The sequence below is a fragment of the Penicillium mononematosum genome (assembly GCF_028829835.1).
Source record: "Penicillium mononematosum strain IBT 11891 chromosome Unknown utg000003l:1.0-8172316.0:1.0-8177699.0, whole genome shotgun sequence".
NCBI lineage: Eukaryota > Fungi > Ascomycota > Eurotiomycetes > Eurotiales > Aspergillaceae > Penicillium > Penicillium mononematosum.
Genome location: NW_026643273.1, coordinates 1,653,434 through 1,671,457, shown reverse-complemented (window position 1 = coordinate 1,671,457; position 18,024 = coordinate 1,653,434). Strand labels below are relative to the sequence as shown.

Sequence of the window (18,024 nt, the reverse complement as noted above, 5' to 3'; positions counted from 1 at the left end):
GGAGAATCTTGCGGAAGATTAGGGCTAAATTTGTCACGTTCGGTCTATACATCTTCTTTGCACGCTCTATCTATCTATGGAATTGCTGACACACAGCCGAGGTGGTAGTCATTTACTCGAGTTGATCCGTCCGCTTCACACTCTCGGGTAGAAACTTGCTCTTTTCGGCGATATTGACGCTCAGCTTAGCCAACGACATCGGGCTTAGAATGTCAAAGACGGAAATGTCGCACTTCAGCTCTCGGAACAGCCAGTTGCGCACCTCGACCGCCTTCAAACTGTCCACACCATACGAGTGCAGTGGTTTATCTGCATCCACATCCTCCGGAGAGGCTGTCATCGCATTGGCCAAGTTGGCCTTTAAGGCCTGCTCGACCACTTCGCCTGCCTCGGTGAGATCAGTGACCCGCGCCAGCAAATCAGCAAGTCGAACTTTGTCACCGCCGGTGTTGTCGTCACCATTCTCAGGCAGCTCAATGCGGTGGTCGAATTTGCGGTCCTTGGGCCAGAGACTGGTGATATTTCCGTCACGCTTGAGCTGCTCAGTAAAGCCCATGGCCAGCAGCGGGGGTACTGCCACCCCATCCTCGGTCTGTCCTTTCATCAATGTCTGCAGAATGATCATGACCTCTTCGATCTTGACTGTCAATGATGCCAGATGCTCGAATTTCTCGAGGAAGTTCTCAAAGTACGAATTGTCGGCAAAGGCACCCACATCCATAACTGCACCAACGGCGAGGGCGGTACCCGGCAGACCGCGCTGTCGTCTATACAGCGCCAACCCGTCCTGGTAGGTATTTCCGGCCGTGTAATTTCCCTGCGCCGGGTTTCCAATGATGCCGGAGACGGACGAAAGCATGATGAAGAAATCCAGCGGCTGGCCACCGAATACTCGGTGCAAATTCCAACTACCATGAATCTTCGGCTGAATCGACTCAGTCCATTTCTGGTGCGTCATGTTCTCGAAAGTGCTGTCGCGCAGAACCATGGCGCATTGCACAACGCCACGAATCTTCCACCCATTCTGGGCACCGAGCTGCTGGACGGATTCCACGGAGGAGAGGGTGCCAATGTCGCAGGCAAATGCCTCCGCATTGCATCCGAGTCCACTCAACCGACGCAGATGCTCCTGTGCGTCGGCGGACTTGGGTCCCGAGCGAGAAAGGAACACCAGATGGCGGGCCCCGTGACTAATCATCATTTCTGCGACGCTAGGCCCAAGACCTCCAAGACCTCCACTCAGGATGTATGTGGCCTCGGGGTCGAGCCGGAGCGCGACGGGTCGAGGCAGAATGATGGGCACGGGCGAATCCGTTGTCAGATCCAAGATGACTTTGCCCATGGCAGTGCGTTTCTCAACTGCGTACAGAGCCTGTTCGACGTTGCACGCAGGATAGATCTGGGCGTTAGAGATGCATTTGATGAGGTCGGCGTTGAGCAATGCTTCAACCTTGGTCAAAATGTCCGACACCAGTCGAGGCCGTCTTTCCTCGACCACTTCCATGTCGAGATTGGCGAAGACGACATTTGTCTGCCGGGCAGTGGAAAGACTGCTGTACGAAGAGTAATCTAGAAATTCGGTCAACTAGATGCCGCAAATTCGATGAGGATTTCACCTTACCTCGGCCTCCCAGCCCAACGAATCGTCCGAATTCGCCCACGCATAGCCGTTCCTGCGGTGCGACATCATCGTCGACGAGGCTCAGAACCACGTCAACGCCATCACCATGGACCGCACGAAGAACGGATTGACTGAGAGTACCACTCTGTGACCTGAAGACCCGCTCCTCTGGAATCGAATACATCTGTGTGATGGTTTCTCTCTCCTCCTCTGATCCAACCGTAACATAGGTCTTGGCCCCAAGATAACGGCTCAGCTGGATGGCGGCCTGGCCAACTTCTCCACCAGCACCGTGGATGAGGATGGACTCGGAGCACTGGATGTGTGCCAGGTTAACGAGGGCGTAGTAGGCGGTGACATACGCTCTGAAGGCAGCAACAGCATCAACCAAGCTCATGTGTTCTGGCACGGGCTGCACAAAGTCCTGGGACTGGCGAGCATACATGCGACAGGCCTCGGGCCTAACAGCAACAACTTTCTGTCCGATCTGGAAACGAGTGACACTCGCACCAACGCGGGTGACGATTCCACCCACCTGACGACCAACGGTGGTGCACTGACTTGAGCCCTTAGCAACGTTGACGTCGGCCTGCTCCAGGCCCACGTATTGGGTCTTGATCTCGACGTCATTTTCGCTCAATGCAGTCGTCGCCAGCTCATCGTCGATCCAGCGGAGATCGTTTAACTGGCCGGTCTTGCTGGTTGAGATTTTCAAAGCCCGATCCTGGTCATGGAGGACCTGCATCAATGACTTGGAACGAGCTGAGTGGCGATCAATCTCATGGTCAAAGCTGTTGTTGGTCTTGAAGCGAGGAATAAAGATGGTTCCATCTTTCTCCGCATACTCCATCTCGGGCTCGTAGGACTTGTTCGGCGACGACGCATTGAAGCAGGACATGATGACCTCCACAGCACGGGCTGATGTCAGGTCCAATGCCGGGGACAGATCCAGGTGTGGGATTGACAGCTTAGCCATCTCAACGCGCAGTGTTCGCAACAGGCCAGTAGTCAAACTCCAGTCGATATTGGAAGAATCAAGAAGCTGTCCACCGCGAGTAAGCCATAGAACATACTCGGCCGATGTAGCCAGTGTCTGGAAATGCTGGAGGTCTTCGTCACTCCATCCCATGATGAAGGGTTCTTCGACTTCGACCAGAGAGATGATCCATTTGCCAACGAAGCTGTCGCTGTCTTCCAAACTGACAGTGCTAACAGCAATGCCCTGAGATTGGACCACACTCTCAATGTTTGTTTTGAGAATTTCCAGGGCGGGCGTCATTTGCGGTGCTTTGAGAATGACGACTTCCTCAGGCTTTTCATCGTCTACCTCTAAGGACGAGATGACCACAGTGGCTTTGGCAGTCCTGTGGTAGGCCTGGGATGAATTGAGGCCAGCAGATGCAAGAATGTCGTTCCATGCTGAAACACCTGCAAGCTCAACGTTGGGACCTCCCAGCAAAATGCGCCCTGTAGGATGCAGCAGTGAGCGGATGGATTGGAGGCTGGCCCCGAGATCCAATCCAGGCTGGGGCGTAGTACTGGACAAGATAAGGTCAAAAGGCGACATATCAGGCACTGATTCTTCACCGAGATCAAGCTTGATATATTCCACTTCGTAAGCCTTGTCACTGAGCGCCTGCTTGAGGGAGTCAAGCTCATCCTGTGCTGGCGCAGCAACAGTACACTTCCGGAAACAGAATCGTCGGCCCGCGATTGGCGCATACTGGCGAACTACATCTGCGAGTTCCGAACCTATCACCAATACATTGGGCTCCGCTTCCTTATGGCACAGCCGCTCAAGCCAGACGCTAATCTGAGCAGTGACTTGCTCTGTAGCACTGAGTGACTGGTCGGTAATTGCTTGCTGCAAGCTGTTCACCACAGCATCACCCTTCCAATGAGAAATGTCTTCGGACCAGTGAAGGTGACCGGTTCGTTTGGGAGCCTGCGACTCGCTCATGGAATTCATCGGCTCGACAGCGCCAGTCGATGAGCTCACTTCTCTGGCGACAAACCCTTCAATAATCAGACCCGGCTGAGCGAAATCAGCAGTCGACATGGCCACAGTACCAACTGTCTCGCGCTGAGTCTTCGAGCGACACTGAGTGTAGCCCTTGAGGTCCACGCCTGCAGTAGACGGGATCGCAGATGAGACAAACATGCGCTCCAGCGAAACAGGGACGAAGGCTTCCCGCATAGGGTTACCACCCGTGTCACCGACAAACAAAAGATGGAACATTGCATCCAAGGTAGCAGGATGAATAATATGAGGGAACTCAAACTGGTTTGGCATGATGCTCTTGGTATCCGGAATTGTGATAGTTCCATGCGCGGAACGGGTTGGGCCGTGAGCATGGGCCTCGGTCATGTTCTTGAAGCTGGAGCCGTAGTGCATACCCACAGCATCAAGGCCGTTGTAGAAGGCTCGAACACTTGTTTGCGTGGAAATTTTCTGGATCTCAGAGTATTTTGCTTGGCACAAGGTCCAGTCTGACTTGTTTTCGGCATCTTCGTTACCCTCCCACATGATTCTCACCGTGCCTGAGGAATGTTCCGTCCATGATCCGGCAGGTGAGCAAGAGAAAAGCTGGAAGTTGTACCAGGATGCATTCACTGCTTCTTCGGCATCCAATGGATGCAGGTGAAGTGTCGTTTCAATGGACTGCTCGGCTGAGGGAATGACCAGACCACGGTCAAATCTAACATTGCGTAGCTCAAAGCCTTGGGAGTTTCGGTCTTCCGCAATCTGCTTCGCTGCCTCAATGACCATAGCCAGCATACCGGCTGCTGGGAAAAGAATAGAACCTTGGATGTTGTGATCCTGCAGCCATGGGTTCTCTGGAATTCGCAAAATATTCCTCCACCGAGGGGCCATGGGGTTCTGGTCGTGCACAGGGGCACCAAGAAGGTCAGTACGGGGATATTTCTGGAAACGCTTTAATTTGCTGCTGTAAGATTCATGCCAGAAGCCCTTGTCGTGGTTCCATGGATATGGGGGCAAATCAACTAAGGCTTTGGGCGTGTACCCTTCGTCGATGTTATTGGCCTTGGTCATATCCACAGCATGACCCAAGCTCCACAGAGTTCCTGCAGCCTCAAGAGCGGTAGCCTGGGCGTCCTGACCACGCCTAAGGGCCGAGGTGTAGGTGAGGGTGGAAGCCAGTTTGCTATTGAAGTCACTGACAATTTGGTTGACAGGCCCCTTGAGAGCCTCGTGCGGCCCAAGCTCAACGACGGCACTGTATTCAATGGGGGTTGCACGTCGGCGACTGCGCGTGGCAGGGGAATATGAGAGCAGAGACTTCATGGCTTCAGCGAAACGGACCGGTTGAACCATGTTCTGAACCCAGTAGGAGGTACCCAGTAGGAGGTACCCAGCTCTGATGGGTCAATCAATGCGCCGGTGACAGATGAGAACATCGGTACGGACTCGGTAGACTTGGGTAAAGGCTTGATGTCACCCATTGCGGTCTTGTAGTCATCTGCAACAAGATTCATGTGAACAGAGTGATAAGCAGTCTGGACCCGCAGCTGTCTGGCAAACTTTTGGTCTTTCTTAATCTCGGCCTCAAGCTGTACGATGGCGTTCTGGTCGCCAGATATGGTGACACTGCTTGGGGAATTGTAACAGGCGATTGTTGCAGACCCCTCCGTGATCCGGTCGAGATACGGTTGCGCTTCTTCCGGACTGATCCCAGCGGCCAACATGCCTCCATGCAGGCCTTCTTGTCGGTTGCCGACATCTGCGGAGTAAACTCCACGGTGGTAGGCAATTTTAACGGCATCCTCGTGGGAAATAGCACCGGCGGCATATGCCGCAGCTGTGTGGATTAGTTTTGGGATATTGACGGACAACGAACGATTTGATCAGGAGCGAACTCACCAATTTCACCACTGGAATGGCCAACCACTGCTCTCGGTTGCACACCCCAATGATTCATCAAATTAATCAGGCCCAGTTGCACCGCAGTACACATAGGCTGACTGAATGCCGGGCTATCCAGCCGCTTGCTGCTCGTCACATTGAGCTCTTCAAATACATTCCAGGGGCAGCCGCAAGATACCAACGCGGCTTGGGTCTTCTCCAGACTGGTACGGAAAGCCAAATGCGAGACCAGCTCCCGTCCCATGGTTGGCCACTGGGCACCTTGACCCGTGAAGACCCAGATGATGTTGTCCGCCTTGGAGACGCGACCGAACTTGTGCAGTCCGTTTCGAAGACTTTCTACCAGGTCTTCCAGCGAACTGGCGGTGGCGAAGCTGCGATAGCTGAACAGTGTCCGTCTGGTCGCCAGAGTGTGCGCCATGTCCTGCATACGGTTCTGCATTTTCTGGAGTTCTTCTGCGGGAGTGAGACGCTTGGATGACTGCATGTGCTGGTCAATTGAGTCAGCATAGGCATTGGCCATGCGTTGCAGGGTCGCCTGGTCAAATGCTGAAAACGCAAAAAGATGCTGCCTTTCGGAATCTTCGTTATAATCCTCGTTGTCGGAGGCCTCACCCGAGTTGAAGCCTGAATCTGCATCCTGAACGCGGCCGACAACCACCGATGTTTGATGGTTTCCAGTCAAGTTCCGACTAGTGAGGTAATTGTATGCATCGTCGATAATAATATGCGCATTGGCACCGCCGTATCTAGCATTGTTAGCTTTTTCTCACGGATCTGTGGAGGGTTAGGTTCAAATAACATACCCAAACGAGTTGACACTGGCTCTTCGCAGGCCTTCTGTCGGCCACGGGATGCACTTGGGTGGCAGGGCCACTCGCCAGTCATCGAGGCGCAGTTTGGGATTCAACGTCTCCCAGCCGGCATTCGGAGGGATATATCCTTGCTCCAAGCTCAGAACGGCGGCGATCACGCCAGCCAAGCCCGACGCACCTTCCGTATGCCCAATGTTGGTTTTAATGGAGCTCACATAGAGCGGGGGCTGATCAGGATGACGGGCTTTACCGAATGTTGCACCAATCGCGGACAGTTCGATTGGATCTCCCAATGCCGTTCCTGGATAAGTCAGTCAATTGTTACAAGGTCAGTAAGTTAGGGTTTATTCACCTGTTCCGTGGGCCTGGAAGAAGCCAGTATCGGCCATGGAAAGACCAGCATTGGCATAGGCGGTGCGAATCAAATCTGCTTGTGCCGCGGCCGCTGGCATGGTAATACCGGGCGTTCGACCGTCCTGGTTGAGCCCGCTGCCACGAATCACAGCGCGAATCGTATCACCATCTGCCAGAGCATCGCGTAGGGGCTTAACGATGATGGCACCAATACCTTCGCCACGGCCGTAGCCATTGGCTCTAGCATCGAAGGAATGACTGACTCCGTCTGGGCTAAGGAATCGTTGCGCAGTTAATGAGTGCATCATATCAGGTGTTAAGATCAAGTTAGTTCCGCCCACAATGGCCTAAGAATGGGATGTATTGGTTAAATTCATCCACCGAACACAACGATGCTCAAACATTGAATGACTTACCATCTTCGATTCCTTCAGTCGCAGGGACTGGCATGCTAGATGCAGAGCGTACAGACTGGAACTGCATGCGGTGTCCACGGTAAAAGACGACCCTCGCAGGTCAAAGAACCATGAAACTCGGTTAGAAAGCATGGCCTTTCCTTTACCTGTGGCCTGGTAAGGAGCCGCGTCGTAGATGTCGCTGTTGGCCAGGTCTCCATAGTCCCCCGTGAAGCATCCGCAGTAAACACTGGTCATGGTTCCTGGGAGACTTTGCATTGGGATACCAGCGTTCTCGAGACTTTCGTATGCCACCTCGAGCATGAGCCGCTGCATCGGGTCCATACCAGCCGCCTCCTGGGCAGTCATGGAGAAGAATGGGGCATCGAAGAGTGACACGTCCTCGGCGAGGAAGCATCCCGTCTTGACATTTGTCTGGAGTGTATCTTCAGCGATGTCGCACGAAATGGATCGAGGTCATAATTGATCTTACTGTTCCTTTGCGGTCTTGGTCGGGATGATACCAGGAATCCGCATTCCATCGATCAGCGGGCACCTCAGTATGGGCGCTGCGTCCATTGCTGAGCATCTCCCAGAAGCCCGCCGGCGTTGAGGCCTCACCCGGGTACCGGGCAGACATTCCTATGATCGCCATGGGCTCAATACCATCCTGGGCGAGGACCTCGTCCCTCTGTTGTGCGTGGGACATTTTCTTTGCAATTCAATCTGTATTACTCTATGGTTCAGTCTACAAGCACTTGAGAGACATTGTCGATTTATATATGAAAATCCATATACCTTCAAGTTCCTCCATTTTCCATTTCCAGACATTGCTTATTCTCTTTCTTTTTCCCTGAGACAACACGGCCCCCATCCGTAAACGGTATGATGTTGCGGGTATTTACTCCTAATGTGTGTCTGCCATGTTTGGGCAATATATCTCGGTGGACCGTCAAAATGGACCGAAGCGTAAGCACTTGAAAGTGGATATGAGCTAGTCTGTTCTCAACGCTTATTCCAATTGCTAATTTAATAAGCCATCAGGCAAGCCTCAGCCTCAGCCGTGCGAATTGCCTCGACCACTTGCCGGACCTCATCGGGCTTTCTGGGCACATCGTGGGCTGCCGAATGTCCCACCATCTCCACCGATCGGGGATCACACAGGCCCCGACATACCTCCGCCTGTTCAAGAACATCTGCAGTGTCACTCTCTCCCAGCACGTGGATAGTAGGGATTTTGACTCGTGCAGATGTCAGGGACGGATGAAAGACGCGGGTCATCGCTTTTTCTCGGTCAGGGCCAGATGCAAGCCTCCATTGTTCGATCTCCGCGGAAGGCACAATAAAGCCATTTTCGCCCCCAAGTTGGAGGGCCGAGCACATAGTTGCCAAGAAGGCATCCTTCCTGGAATCGCAAGGAAGATCTGACAGTCCCTGGCCATTCGCTTTCGTGTCAGCCGCCAAGCGTTGCAGATCCTCAAAATCCTCCGACGCCAGACCGCTGACGATGTCTCGGCTGAGGTTCGTGTCAGACGAAAAGGCCGGGCCGGCGCAGGAGAAAAGGACAGCAAAATGCACCGGTGGCGGCTTATTGGGATGCTTAATTTGGTGCTGCAGAAGATAACAGAGGGCGAGGGTGGCGCCTTGGCTAAAGCCGAAGATAGCATCGAATGGACCATCTTCTTCCAACGCCTCTGCCACAAGAGAATGTGTCTTTTGGACTTGATCCGGCGAAAAGCCCGAAAACCAGCCGAAGAATGGACCGGGGACCATCTCACTCATTCCTGCTCACTTTACTGTTAGTCTGAGAGGCTAGCGTGTATTGGATGGGGAAACGAGCCTCGGACACGGTCACTCTCGACGGGCCCGTCTATGTAGATGTATTCGGTCGACTCATCTAGGAGCTCTCGAATAGCGCTCAATTGGGTCTCAAAAATATCAGACGATGTGCCGTGGCCGTGGAGGCATAGAACCCGCATGTTGAACTAATCGAGTATTGAATTCGTTGGGGAGGGATGGGAACAAAGCTGAGTATAATTAGAGCAGTTGAACGAGGGGCTGCAGGTAAGACCTTTATACTTGGTTTTTTGGGTATACAAAACTTATAAATCCACACTAATTCTAAGCCCTGAATATACAATGCGTTTCGGAAAATGGGACATCATGTGAATTGATGTCTTTCTTAAATATTCTAAGGGGATTCTAGACCTCTATACCGTCCTAGATAGGTACAACCCTGGCATGTAACATTAACCGCTTAAAACATAAATTCACTTCTGGTCACTGCCTTGCGAATAAGATTTGTTATCTCCATTGCGACTGCCTTCGTACTCGGGATGTTGTGCCCTCCAGGATGTTCATAAGAAAATGTGAGGTCCTGCTGGGTGCTGCATAGTCCCTGCAAGGCTATACTCTGACTCCGATAGGGGTCATGGCGTCCATAGACATGCACCGTTGGGATTTCGATGCGACAAGTGTCGGCAGCCGGGTGATAGCGACGAACAGTGTCGTTAGGATCCAGATGGATGTCAGTTAAGGTTCCGTTTAGTCCGCAGTTGATATGGGAAATAACTGAGGAAACATTAGGACCAGAGAACGACTTCCAATATGCGATGTCGCTAGTCAACATGTCCCCGCCCGAGGCATAGAGCTTGGTGATGTCGAATCCGGCAGACTTATCGGTTGCAAATGGCAAACTGCTGCAGATGAATATTGCCACTCGAAATGGTGGCGGCGCCAGGGAATTGGACGCTTGGGCTTTGAGGATATATGAAGCGGCCACAGCGGCTCCCTGGTTCGATTCAATTTAAATCAATTATGACGATCAGAATGTTTGAGAGGTTCAAAATAGAGACCCCACCTGACTGAACCCCATAATGGCATCAAAAGGTCCATCTTGTTCAATAATCTCGTCGATGAAATCATGCGAGTCCTCGACCTGCTTGTTGTAGGGGGTGTTGTAGAAGCTCAGATACGGGCCGGGGTAGATACCGCGCACACCCTCAGCAGCCTCGCAGTCATGGTCGGCATCGAAGAACTCCCACTCAAAATGCGCTGGGAGAAGAGTTCGAAATGCAGCTGGGCTCAATTAGCCGCCGTACACGCAGATGGATGCTGAATACATACCCGTTTGAGCCTGAAAAATATTGGCATTCGTGCCCATACCATGAAGGCATAACACGCGCATCATGGATTGTTAAGATGGAACAAGTTTGATGATAATTTTTATAATTTTTAACACATAGATATGTACATATGTAGGTAGATTGGTGAATGCAACACCTTTTTCAGCCGCAGAAGATAATGTTCGATCTAGAAGGTGGAGACCTCGGGAAGTGGGTGGGTCCCGGCCTATTTTTCAAGCGATGATTGGTGGTATTCCTCCGGCTGGAACTATACGAAAGTAAATCCTCTAAAATGGGCCGTTCAAAACCGACTTCGGGGCTCATGATAATTTCAGTTCATTCTTCTCAAAGACCCATCAGAGTGAGTTTGTCTGTGCCCAATCACGTTCCCTATCACTGTCATAAGTAGGATGGGCGAAGTCGAAATCGAACTCGACCATGAGGGGCGCGATGAATCTTTGACCAGTCCGGGGGATCAAGCGAGCGAGAAGGAGCCGTTGGCAACATGGCGACTGTCGTTGATTCTTTTCAGTCTATGCGTGGGACTGATGTTGTCCATGATGGACAACTCTATTGTGTCAACCTCCCTCTATACCATTGCGCTGGAGTTCGGCTCCCTTGCGGATGCAATCTGGACCGTCCTGGCCTACACATTATCCTATCTGGGTATAGTAATCGACTCTGCATTATCGGATGTCTTTTTCTAGCTGACATGGACCCACAGGGTTTGCCGTAATATTTGCTCAGCTGAGTGATTTTATTGGTCGCATGTTTGCCGTATTGGGCGCGTTCACAGTCTTCATCGCCTTTTCAATCGGGTGCGGATTTGCTCAATCGCTGCACCAGCTCATCATATTTCGAACCTTTCAGGGTGTGGGTGGATCTGGGCTGTATGCTCTCACCCTTATCATTGCCTTGGAGCTTAGTACGCCGAAGACGTGGGCGCTGATTTCGGGATTGGTGGGCGCCACGATTGCCATCGCTGGCGTTCTTGGGCCGATTCTGGGCGGTGTCTTGACCGAATATGCGTCGTGGAGATGGATCTTCTGGATCAAGTGAGTGGATATCGTCCTGGATTTTGGTACGTGCTAACTACCGATAGTAGTGCCCCTTGCGGCGTGGTGCCTGTGGCCATCTTCGCGATTGCTTGGCCCAAAGGTCGCTCTCACGACCAGGCTATTCGCAAACACTTCACTCAGTTCGATATGGTTGGGAGTCTACTCCTCCTAGCGGCGTCGGTTCTGGTTGTCTTCGGTCTGCATGAAGGGGGCACAGGAACCTATGCGTGGGGAAGTTCCGTGACCATTGCGACTCTGGTTGTCGGTGGTCTCTGTTGGATATCCCTCTTTGTGTGGTCATTTTTGCTATCGCGGGGCCGGTGGCCAAGTATTGCCGCGATTTACCCGTGGGGGCTCTTTTCACACCGGGTGATGGCGGCCGGGATCATGTCAGTCCATCCACTCATTTCAGATTGCATATTGCTGACGAAATTGTAGATCCACCATGTTCACCGGATTTACCTTTTTCGTCATTATCTTCAACCTACCCTTGCGCTCTCAGATCGTCAACGCACAGTCCCCGGCCGCCGCTGGAGTTCGTCTGCTTCCCCTACTTTGTGCGACGGCCGTGGGCTCATTTCTAGGAGGGGCTGCGTCTAGCAAGAAGAACCGAACCTTTCACACGTTTGTTGTTGCGACTGCCTTTGTGTTGCTGGGCGCTGGTTTGTTGTCGACCATTCCCGCAGACTTCAAGATGCCCTCCAAAGTGTATGGCTTTGAGGTGATTGTTGGGTTTGGGATTGGATTGACTTTCTCAACTGTCAGCCTGCTGACTTCAATCGAAATGAGTGCCAATATGCACGGTATGTCTCTGTGCTCCCATTAATGGCGACAAAATTTCTAATTCGTCCAACAGCCGTGGCTCAGGGCATTGTGTCTCAGGTTCGCGTGCTAGGTGGTAGTATTGGCATTGCAGCGGCTAATGCCTTATTTCGCGTCCAATCGCACCGAGAACTCCAGGGAATTCTATCAGATGAACAAATTGGCGCCCTGCAAACATCCACCAAGATAATGAACACCTTGAATGCATCCCAGGCTCAGGCGGTGCGACAGGCATATTCGGACGCCTTCAGTCAGAGTATGCGAGTGTGTGTTTACATGGCAACGGTCGCCTTTGTGGCTGCCCTGTTTACCTGGCAGCGACATCCTTTCGCTCAAGAAACACTAAAGATCACGATACCCAAGTCGCAGTCATTTTGATGGGTTTGGTGTGCTATTCCTAGATCTCAAGTTGCTAAGAGCTGCTAATTCTCTTATTTCTATATAGTTCTTCAACTAGTATATGTTTTCCTAGATCGAATGGTATAACCTTAAAATATAAAAGTTAGGCTTCTCCCGAGGTCCCGAGGTCCGTCTTATCTAGGTACGCACTAGATCAAGGGATATCCATGGATGTTCAAGGATGTTCAAGTCATGCAGTGATATTCAGAGTCACTGTGCTTGAGCGCTGTATGTACAATCTGTTTGTGTAACTGTAGAATGTGACCAAGCATACATAATTCATACTACCTAGGTAGAGTACAAATTGAAGGGGAAAAAAGACTTGGAAACTATACCAAGGTATCTATTACCACGAACTAAAGTTTCCGAAACCTCCAGTGCCCTTGGCCTTTTTACGAGCGGGCTCAGGGGCAATCTCCTCGTCCAGAACCTCCACAATCTCATCTTCTTCCTGTCCATCACGATCTGCCAGTGCTGCCTTCAAATACTTTCCAACGCCCGAGGCACCACCATCATTCTCCGACTCAGCACCGCGGACCCGCTTTCCAGTCCAGGTGACACGGTCATCGTCCGCACGTCGAGCAGCCTCGTCTTCCTCTTCTGCAGAAGGACCCGTGACGCCTGTGGCCCGCGCTTCTTCTGCGCGCTTCTTGGTGAGGAAGTCCTCGAATGGATCTACGAAGACCGTGACTTCCTTGATGCGGATATCGGGGGTAGGACGGTTCGTAGTTGATTCCACCGGGTGGATCTCTAGCTTATTCAAAGTAGTGGACGAAGGAGTGGGGTCGTCAATGATACGGCCGAAGACGGTGTGCTTGAGGTTGAGATGAGGTAGGGCTCGATAGGCGATGAAGCTGAAACCACATGTCAGCGCGCTCATTGAGCTGGGGGAAATCACAAGGGGTCACTTACAACTGACTACTATTCGTGTTTTTGCCTTTATTTGCCATGCTCAGCGTGCCTCGGGCATCGTGCTTCAAAGGCCCCTCGAATTCATCTGCAAAGTACTTGCCCCAGATACTTTCGCCGCCGCGTCCAGTACCAGTTGGATCACCACCCTGGAGCATGAAGCCCTTTATATTACGATGAAAGGGTACATCTGTGTAGTAGCCCTTCTTGGCCAACTGAAGGAAGTTCCACACGGCTTTGGGCGCATGCTCGGGATACAATTCCAGATTGAGGTGCCCGGCCGTGGTCACAATGCGCGCATAAGCCTTGGCCTTCACCCGACCCCGCTTGAGCATATATTCCTCCTCCGATAGTACCGCTAGCTCAGCAGACGTGTGCGGTGTCAGACCTGTGCTAGTGAATGAGGCAGCCGCCTTTCCCGTGGTGAATCGTGCAGCGTTGTAGGGTGTTGGCTTTCCCGGTTGCTCCTTGGAGGCCGCATTTGCAGCTCCAGACTTTGAAACGACTTTTGAGCCGGCTGCAGCAGAACCAGCCTGCTGAGCACGTTCTGATCGAGCCTTTGCAACCGCCTCTTTCGCTTTCAGGATTTTTGCCGAGCTGCCGAGCGCACTGGTGTTGACGCTCCCAGAGGTCTGTTGGTCCAAAATTCCTGTCTCCCCCTCCTTGATGTAGTTGAACGAGCTCAGGTTGCGCGACTCGATGTTCTGCGGGTCCTGCAGGGTGATGATATCTTTTCGGCTGAATTCTTCATCCGTGACCAAGTCGCGCCACAATTTTCCCTTGATGTTGAGTCGCTCCACCGTATCCCAGGAAAAGACATTCCCCGTATTCCGTAACGCGACGATATGTGTATTATCTGTCAGAATCTTGTAGGTCACCGGGTCGACGTAGTCGCCATCCTCGTTCTTTGCAAGAGTCAACTTAATCAAGTCCGAGCTCTTCAACGGGGTCCCGTCGACGGGGTTGGTCCCGTGCTTCTTTATCCATGGGAGAATATTCGTGAGATCGAAGATTGTTCCTGTAGGCGTGCAAACCGGGTGTGAAAATGGTTGGAGGGAGAGGGAACAGAAATTGAATGGCAAGCGCTTGAACGCAGCGTGGGCGCCGCCCTTCTTGGCCTTGGAGACTCCAGCGCCAGCACTGGCGGAGAAAGCATCTTCGGATCCCCACTCGGAGTGTGTGATCTAGAGAAAATAGGATTATCAGCGGGAATTCAAGATGCGATAGGAGAGTATTGGAATGTAGAAAATGAAGGAGTCGCATACGTAAAGCTTATCGGTTCCTATAGCCAACGACGTTAGTCTGAATCTGTCCAAGATGGAGCTCACGGAAGACAATACCTTTTCCCATAATTGAAGATTAAGCTGCACTGTTCCAGCAACTTTCGCGCAGCCCGCGGAGATCAAATGACGGCAGGACACTTACCGCTTTGAGATTAGAGCACGGGTGGGTGCAGGCAATAATATTGCTGGCAGAAAATTACGTGCATCAATGAGCAGGCGGAGAAAAGGGCGGTCAGTCCATATAACCTACTAGAGTGAGCTGTCAACCAACTTCTACAAGGGAAATACGAGCTTAAAATTTCATTTTTGTTATCTGAATTCGACATTTTGGGTTTTTGGGCCATGTTGTCCAGATCCTGAGGTCAGAACAAGGATAGGGGGTAATCATACATGTACAAGTGCTATCCTTTCCCGCTGGAAATCCTGGAAGCCCATGCATCATTAAAACAAACGCTGTGAAGGGAGCTACCAGCTCCGCCTGGATCATCTCGCAAATTGAAACGCCTCCGATGACAATGTAAATCGTGGTAATTCATGTGATTAGAAAGGGTTGTTGTGTTTAGGAAAGCAAAGGTTGGTACTTCAATGGCACGACCCATTTGTTCCCGAAATCGATTCCATGGCGACGACGGGTACCGTACTTTCTCCAGACAATCTGAGGGATCCCAATGTCGGCAACTGACAAATTCCAGGACAGTCTTTCGCCAGACAGAAGAGCATTCAGCACACCAGTTTTCGGCGCTCCGAGGCACACGACCGATGTGGCATTGACGCACAGCCGGCCACCTTCGGCCAGAGTAACCTCGCCTGTGGATAGTCCTGTATTAGTTACACTAGTTCTGACTGGTTTCCGTAAGTACATACCAGTAGAAGCATTGAGTCCGGAAGGGACATCCACAGACAGCACATCGACGTTGCTGCGGTTCATCCACGAAATCATCTCAAAGGCCACACCTTGGTCGTCGGTTCGAAGGTCGTCAAAGGACAGATGCATGCCAAACAAAGCGTCGATAACCAAGTCAGGTCCCAGGTCTGAGGTGGCCAAGCGAGCAGATAGTTCTTCCCATTTGAGCACGCGACCCCCGACCTTGCGGAAAATATCAAGCTGTTTGCGGCAGTTCTCCAGCAATTCAGCTTCGTGTTCGAGCCCGAGCAAGCAGACTGTAACCCGGTGGCCTCGGTTACGAAGATGGCGAGCAGCAGCAATAGCCCTTGCCCCAGTACGATGGTTGCCAGTAAGGATAAGCATAGTAGGTGCGGCAGCATCATTGGACAGAAGAGCCACAGCGGCCTCTGCTATTCCCCGGCCTGCATTCTCTGTAATGATCTCATCGGCCAAGCCAAACTCGGCGACCGAGATCTGCTCGATCTCCAGAGTCTGCAAGGGGCTGACCGTAGGACAACTGCGATTGGTGGTTGTGAGCCGGAGCGAACCAGCACTAGAAAACATTGGGAGCAATCATAGGCGACACCGACGATCGGCTTGGTCGGGGGCTGGTTGTACGAGAAATGTTGACGTGAAGCTGACTGCGGCCAAGCGCACTGAGCTGTGGCACCATTGGCGGGGCCTGTATCGCGCTATCTTTGCGGGGAGGTTGGGCATGTGCAGGGGCTCTTGCCCGCTCGCGTCCGGAGATGGTCTCACTGCTCAGTTTTATTTCACTAATTCCTTCGATATCATCTCCGGTGTCGCTGTTCTGTGGGCTATCGAGTACATTCTCCGTCCAGTGTAGGTTCTTTCCGCCGTTGGTGCCCGGCTTGACTTTTCGATTGAAGCTCACCAGACGCTCGTCATCTGCGGTAGTGTCGTCGTTTCGAATTTGTTCAAACACTGTCCGCTTGTCAAATTTGGACAGGTTGCTTTCAAAATCGAATTCGCCCAGCTCTTGGATATCAGTAGCATCTTCGGTTGCCCAGCCACTTGGATCCTCGGTATAACGGCGGGACTTCTTTTTGCGAAGTTTAGTTCCAGACCGGCTCATAGCTTCAGGTGAATCCTGGAATGCAGGGGCAGCTGGCTCAACAAACGCAGTCTGGCGCCAGCCTTTGCTCTTTGGGTTGGTGCTTGCCGCGGCACCGTGTTTAGCGACATATCCTCTCTCTTCCCGGGCGTTTTCTTGGTTGGCACGTCGATTCCGCTTTGGTGTCTGCTTTGAGGGCGACAGTTCCTGCGGGCTTTGGAGTACTTTCTTGTGGGAGGTCCCTTGTAATCCGGTCTTCCCGCTATCCGCATTCAATTCCAGGCTGCTAAATGGCTCACTCAAAGAGGCCGAGACTGCCCCAGGTATTTGGTTAGCGGGGACAGCCGGTGAGACATTCTCAACAAACGGTTTAGATGCGAGAGGGGCTTTCGAAAAACTCAGAATAGCCGGGTCGGTAAATTGTTGCTGTGTTGGAGTAGATTGAGTAGGGGCTGGGGGTAAATGCATTGCTGTATAAGGTTGAAGCTGGGGGTTAGGCTGGTGCTGATACAGCGGCTGAGGCTGCGAGGGAGCCTGGGTATTGGTTTCAAGAGAGAGGTCGATGATAGCAGAGGCATCAATAGAATATTGAGGCAGGCGTTGACCATTCCAGAGAAATGTGACTATATATCAAAAAGGTTAATGATAGCATACATATATATTGAACTCATTCATAGCTCACCATCCTGGAGCAGCAAGCGCTGCCCAAACACATTGGCGACCTGGCCCATTAGCCTGCCACCCTGTGGCTCTCTCAATGTCACCTGCACATTATAGCCAATGAATTCAGAAGCCATGACGATTGCAAGCTCTCGTAGTCCAGCTAAACAATCATTAAGCGTGCAATTGTATTTGCTTAGTGAGCGCGTCACACTTGAGATGATCCTACGGAGATCGGACGAAAGAGCTGTGAGACGCAGCTCGGCACGTGATTCTATCTTATCGATACGAGATAATGAGATAAGTGATAAGCCGTGGGGTGTCTGGGGTCCGCTTATACTTGATCCAGAAATACTAAATTGAAGAATGACAGATGAAACTATAGTCAACTGGATATTTCAATTTTCAGGTGAAAGAAAGTGTGACGTGCTGTAGCAATATAATTTGTTTGGCTATAATCCCATATTTACTCTACCCGGCTTATCGGTCTAATGATGACCATTCGAGATATAAGAGGGCCACAGTGAGGTCTTAATGAGCGATTTAGGGCCTGCTATATTTTCTATTGAACATAATATACACCTTCTAAAAAGGCGGATCACCAGGCGCGCTGAGTACAACGGGGCTTTCTCGAGGAAACCTACCTAGATAGATCATGCCCACAACTGATGAGATTGACTGTAAAGGGCAAAAGTGGACGTAACTAGCAGGACTATATCCCATACTAACAAAACAG

The 18,024-nt window shown here is 51.7% G+C and overlaps 6 protein-coding genes across 6 annotated transcripts; 1 reads left to right on the top strand and 5 right to left on the bottom strand.

Annotated features, from left to right (window-relative positions):
* Window positions 1-112: 112 nt before the first annotated feature.
* N7519_005565 (type I polyketide synthase) lies at window positions 113-7,780 on the bottom strand (the record flags this gene model as incomplete). Its single annotated transcript, XM_057292341.1, has 8 exons — window positions 113-1,569; window positions 1,622-4,961; window positions 4,982-5,442; window positions 5,505-6,256; window positions 6,314-6,623; window positions 6,675-7,023; window positions 7,093-7,506; window positions 7,565-7,780. The coding sequence occupies 8 exons, from the start codon at window positions 7,778-7,780 to the stop codon at window positions 113-115; spliced, it is 7,299 nt and encodes a 2,432-aa protein (XP_057147152.1).
* A 320-nt stretch (window positions 7,781-8,100) lies between these two features.
* Window positions 8,101-9,050, bottom strand: N7519_005564 (uncharacterized protein; the record flags this gene model as incomplete). Its single annotated transcript, XM_057292340.1, has 2 exons — window positions 8,101-8,855; window positions 8,921-9,050. The coding sequence occupies 2 exons, from the start codon at window positions 9,048-9,050 to the stop codon at window positions 8,101-8,103; spliced, it is 885 nt and encodes a 294-aa protein (XP_057147151.1).
* Window positions 9,051-9,328: 278 nt separating this feature from the next.
* On the bottom strand, window positions 9,329-10,261 carry N7519_005563 (uncharacterized protein; the record flags this gene model as incomplete). Its single annotated transcript, XM_057292339.1, has 3 exons — window positions 9,329-9,862; window positions 9,932-10,149; window positions 10,198-10,261. 3 exons carry the CDS (start codon window positions 10,259-10,261, stop codon window positions 9,329-9,331), a joined length of 816 nt encoding a protein of 271 aa, XP_057147150.1.
* Window positions 10,262-10,606: 345 nt separating this feature from the next.
* N7519_005562 (uncharacterized protein) lies at window positions 10,607-12,454 on the top strand (the record flags this gene model as incomplete). The annotated part of the gene is made up of 5 exons (XM_057292338.1): window positions 10,607-10,862; window positions 10,921-11,251; window positions 11,299-11,643; window positions 11,693-12,057; window positions 12,111-12,454. 5 exons carry the CDS (start codon window positions 10,607-10,609, stop codon window positions 12,452-12,454), a joined length of 1,641 nt encoding a protein of 546 aa, XP_057147149.1.
* A 367-nt stretch (window positions 12,455-12,821) lies between these two features.
* On the bottom strand, window positions 12,822-14,734 carry N7519_005561 (PPIL2 family peptidylprolyl isomerase; the record flags this gene model as incomplete). Its single annotated transcript, XM_057292337.1, has 4 exons — window positions 12,822-13,329; window positions 13,388-14,568; window positions 14,650-14,666; window positions 14,725-14,734. The coding sequence occupies 4 exons, from the start codon at window positions 14,732-14,734 to the stop codon at window positions 12,822-12,824; spliced, it is 1,716 nt and encodes a 571-aa protein (XP_057147148.1).
* A 492-nt stretch (window positions 14,735-15,226) lies between these two features.
* N7519_005560 (mRNA decapping enhancer EDC3) lies at window positions 15,227-17,425 on the bottom strand (the record flags this gene model as incomplete). Its single annotated transcript, XM_057292336.1, has 4 exons — window positions 15,227-15,474; window positions 15,532-16,106; window positions 16,144-17,251; window positions 17,311-17,425. 4 exons carry the CDS (start codon window positions 17,423-17,425, stop codon window positions 15,227-15,229), a joined length of 2,046 nt encoding a protein of 681 aa, XP_057147147.1.
* Window positions 17,426-18,024: the final 599 nt, after the last annotated feature.